This window comes from Anoplophora glabripennis, unplaced genomic scaffold (assembly GCF_000390285.2).
Source record: "Anoplophora glabripennis isolate ALB-LARVAE unplaced genomic scaffold, Agla_2.0 scaffold825, whole genome shotgun sequence".
NCBI lineage: Eukaryota > Metazoa > Arthropoda > Insecta > Coleoptera > Cerambycidae > Anoplophora > Anoplophora glabripennis.
The window spans coordinates 163,177-166,875 of record NW_019416903.1 but is presented as its reverse complement, the minus strand read 5'-3'; the positions used below and the strand labels follow the sequence as shown (position 1 = coordinate 166,875).

The 3,699-nt window shown below is 29.5% G+C and overlaps 1 protein-coding gene across 2 annotated transcripts in view; it reads right to left on the bottom strand.

The window, feature by feature from the left end:
- LOC108912084 overlaps positions 1 to 3,461 on the bottom strand; it is a 31,821-nt gene extending 28,360 nt beyond the window's left edge. For both annotated transcript variants that reach the window (XM_018717245.1, XM_018717246.1), the window contains exons 1-4: positions 3,258 to 3,461; positions 3,065 to 3,201; positions 2,698 to 3,011; positions 982 to 1,344 (exon numbers count right to left, since the gene is read on the bottom strand). In XM_018717245.1, the coding sequence (XP_018572761.1) occupies positions 982 to 1,344; positions 2,698 to 3,011; positions 3,065 to 3,201; positions 3,258 to 3,376 (933 nt within the window). In that variant the 5' untranslated portion in view covers positions 3,377 to 3,461. The remainder of the gene's footprint in view (positions 1 to 981; positions 1,345 to 2,697; positions 3,012 to 3,064; positions 3,202 to 3,257) is intronic.
- Between the last annotated feature and the right edge of the window lie 238 nt (positions 3,462 to 3,699).

Sequence of the window (3,699 nt, the reverse complement as noted above, 5' to 3'; positions counted from 1 at the left end):
ACTTTCGCAAGGAAAGAAATATGTAAATAGAATTTTATCGCATCGGGTATGTCAAATGATTTTATTATTTAAAAATACAAATTAATTATTAATAAAATTAATTTGTGTTTTTAAATAATAAAATCATTTGACATACCCGATGCTGCAACAGCAATTGTTCAAAATTTTATCCACTCACGTGTAAACACATTTGGGTCCGTCTTACTCACTTTCTACGAACTAACACAAATGATGTCTTGTTTCACCATAACACAAACGCTTCACCATAAATTAAAACGATATCCATCAACTCCGAGTACACGCAAACCATTTTTGACACTAACTACCCATTTTTGACACCAACTACTAAAAACGTATTATAAAAACCACAGATAACAGATAAATATCGCAATGACAATTGCAAAATCCGAATTCAGTATACAGAGTCGATGAGGCCACGTGGCGAATGATGCTAGAGGCTACAGCTGTCCATCTATGTAGTGGTTTAATGTGCTATAACTTCAATAATTTTTTCCTCAAAAACTATAAGGATTTTACAAAAATTTTGTTTACAATATTTACTCCATTTCTCATGCCGCATCTATTCCCAAATATTTTTGGATAAGTTGTGAATCACCCTGTATATCACTGGAGAGCAGAAAAAATTTCCCATCATATTAGAACATATTCCAATTTATACAATTTAAATGTGTTTCATAACTACATAATCATAAGACCCACTAAAAAACTAATATTAATTGATGGTTCTATGCTGAAAAATTCATATCAAGCAAAAGCAGTAGAAAATTTCAAGAAAATACAAAATTTCTAATTGAATGGTTGAATTTATTTCTAAGTTTCTCAGATACTCTGGATTCAAACATGGGACAATATCTACATTTTATTTAAATCAAATATGAAACTATTTATTTCAGTATTATTGATATTGTCATATTGCTTCGCATAATATCATTAGTTACTACAAAACTATAGTGCACTTACTGTTAACAAACTGGTAGGTCTGTAAAAAGCAGAAAATAAATATCTGTTCCTGGCATTTTGCGGTGCAAAAAAAGTATCACATAAATGGGGAAGCAATTCTGGTCCCGACTGAGTGGAATGATTGGATTCAGAATGAGAAGATTCACTAGCAGTGTCACTTGTTTGACTATCTCTGCGTCCACCTCTAGCTTCTGACAATCTTTGCTTTAAAGATGCCAATTTGTCTACACCTAACTGTTTGAGATTATAAAGTCTGGATCTTCCAGATTCATCCACTTGAGTATTTGCATCTGGTGGCCAAACGTATCCTGTAGAATGATGCTCTAATATGAGACGCCACTGTTGTCCGCTGACTCCATTTATCTAGTAAATTTTGACATAGTCTATATTTCTGAAGTTCGAGAAACTTTAGTTATATGTACTGATTTAAAAACGTCAAAGTAGTTTAACTATGTAATATCCATGCATAAAAAATTAATATAAATAATTCATTTCTAAACGTAACTGAAACTTCATATATTTAATTATCTTTAATATACATTTATGGCTTTCTTACTGATGATTTTATTTAAGCAATTTTTGTATCAATGTTACACTATCTGAATTTTTAGTTTTCAATTTCTGTAATGAGCTTTTCTGCACACATCTTTTTAAAAAAACCATTACTGTAGGCCATAGATAGCAGTGACTGGACAATTAAAGATAGTGCAGATACAATTTATTTATAGAATTTATTTTATTTGATTAAATATTTAAATTTTAAATAAAATGGTTAAAAAAATTAAATAAACTTATCATTTATAAAATAAGTTTTGGGTAACAATTATAACAAAATATATTGGCATTAAACTGAACTGAATAAGACTATAAATATTGAAATGATATTGAAAATAATAATTATGATTATTATATATTTATAATACAGGGTGTCCCATTAATATTGTGAAAAAATCCTGGGGAAGTTTCCTTGACCAAAAATAAATAAGAAAGTTCCCATAAACCTATGTCTGAAAATGCTTCAGAGATACAGGGTGTTGAAATCTAGAGAAAATAAAAGGTTTTTACTAATATCTGGAGAATCCTAATTCCGATTTTTTTTTAAATTTGGTATGTTTGTTTATAAAAACGGTAGACATCATCTGACATAATTTGATTTATTTTATCTATTCCAGCGGCATACGGAGACTCACTCCTGTTGATATTAATATACAAACATATTATGAGACGTCACTGCTTTTTCTTAAGTGTCATATGTTTTTCTAATTATGCGATAAAAAATACAACTTTTTTGTCTCTTTACTTTTTTTGATATTAAAATTAATAGCTTAAATGTGTGATTTTAAAAAGTACTTGAACTGTGTAGTTGTCAATTCCTGCTTGTCAAAATGAATTACACAAATAGTGAAATTTGCGATATGCATTTTCTTTATGGCCTTGCCAACGGTAATGCATTAGCCGCCAGGCGCCTCTATGAGCAGAAATACCCTAAATTCTCTAAATTTCAACACCCTGTATCTCCGAAACGAAGCATTTTCGGACATAGGTGTATAGTAACTTTCTTTCTTATTTTTGGTAAAGGAAACTCCCCCTTTTTTTGTAATATTAATGGGACATCCTGTATATTTTTTATATTTTATATATGAGTAGGTATACGTTTTGGTTTGATAAAACAAAAATAAATTTTTAATATGACACTTATTAAACCATCATACTTACCAACAAAGAAACAGTTTCTAAGCTATTATCCTGGCACAAACAAAGTTGAGTAACAGATTCTGTAATGTTACAACTACCTAGGCATCTTCCATCGGTTAAACTGATCAAAACTATAGTACCATTTTCAAAACCAACAAGAGCATTTTGGTTGCAATCTAATGTTTGCCACCACACAACACTAGTAGGCTTAGCTTCTGGGATTTGAAAATGTTTAGGAAAGTGGGTAATATCATTTAGTGACCATTTACAGTCAATTTTTTGTCGTTTATCAACTAAATTTAATGCAGGAATAATGTATAGAGAGCAGTCAATTGCTAAAAAATAATTTAATTTATTAAGGGCTAACTTTAGTAGTGAATATACATACAAACTACTAATAGCCAAGTTGCTGATGGATCAAAACAAATTGCTTGAATAAGTTTATGATTGTCTGTGAACCAAGGAACTCTCTTTAATACTGGGGTCAATTCACCGTAAGTATAATGAAGGACAATATCACCATCACTATAAAGTTTATAATAATTTATATACAACAATAAACTTAAATTTAAACCACTTACCCTGTAATTAATGCCAATATTTGCTTCACCCCATTTTCACATCGAGCACATAATTTTACATTAATATTTTGTATCAATGGTACTATTTCAAAAATATCTTGCGTTGTTTGCACAGACATATTATACTTATTTATTGTTTTATGTCATGACATAAATTTATCTTTGTGTACTGTATTTAGTTTAACATGAAAATAAATATTATTTTGAAATTTGACAGATTTGACAGACCGACACACCTGATTGTGACGTTATCAACAAAACGTAGTGTAGTAGAATTGAACTACGATAGTTTTGACCTCCTACGTGTTAGAACTACTATCTGCTAACATTTAAAAATTGGATCAATATAATTTTTATAAATCTGAAGAATAAATATTATATTAACCTAAGGTTAGACACAGGTTACAGCTTAAGATCATATATTTCAATATTTCTTGTTACA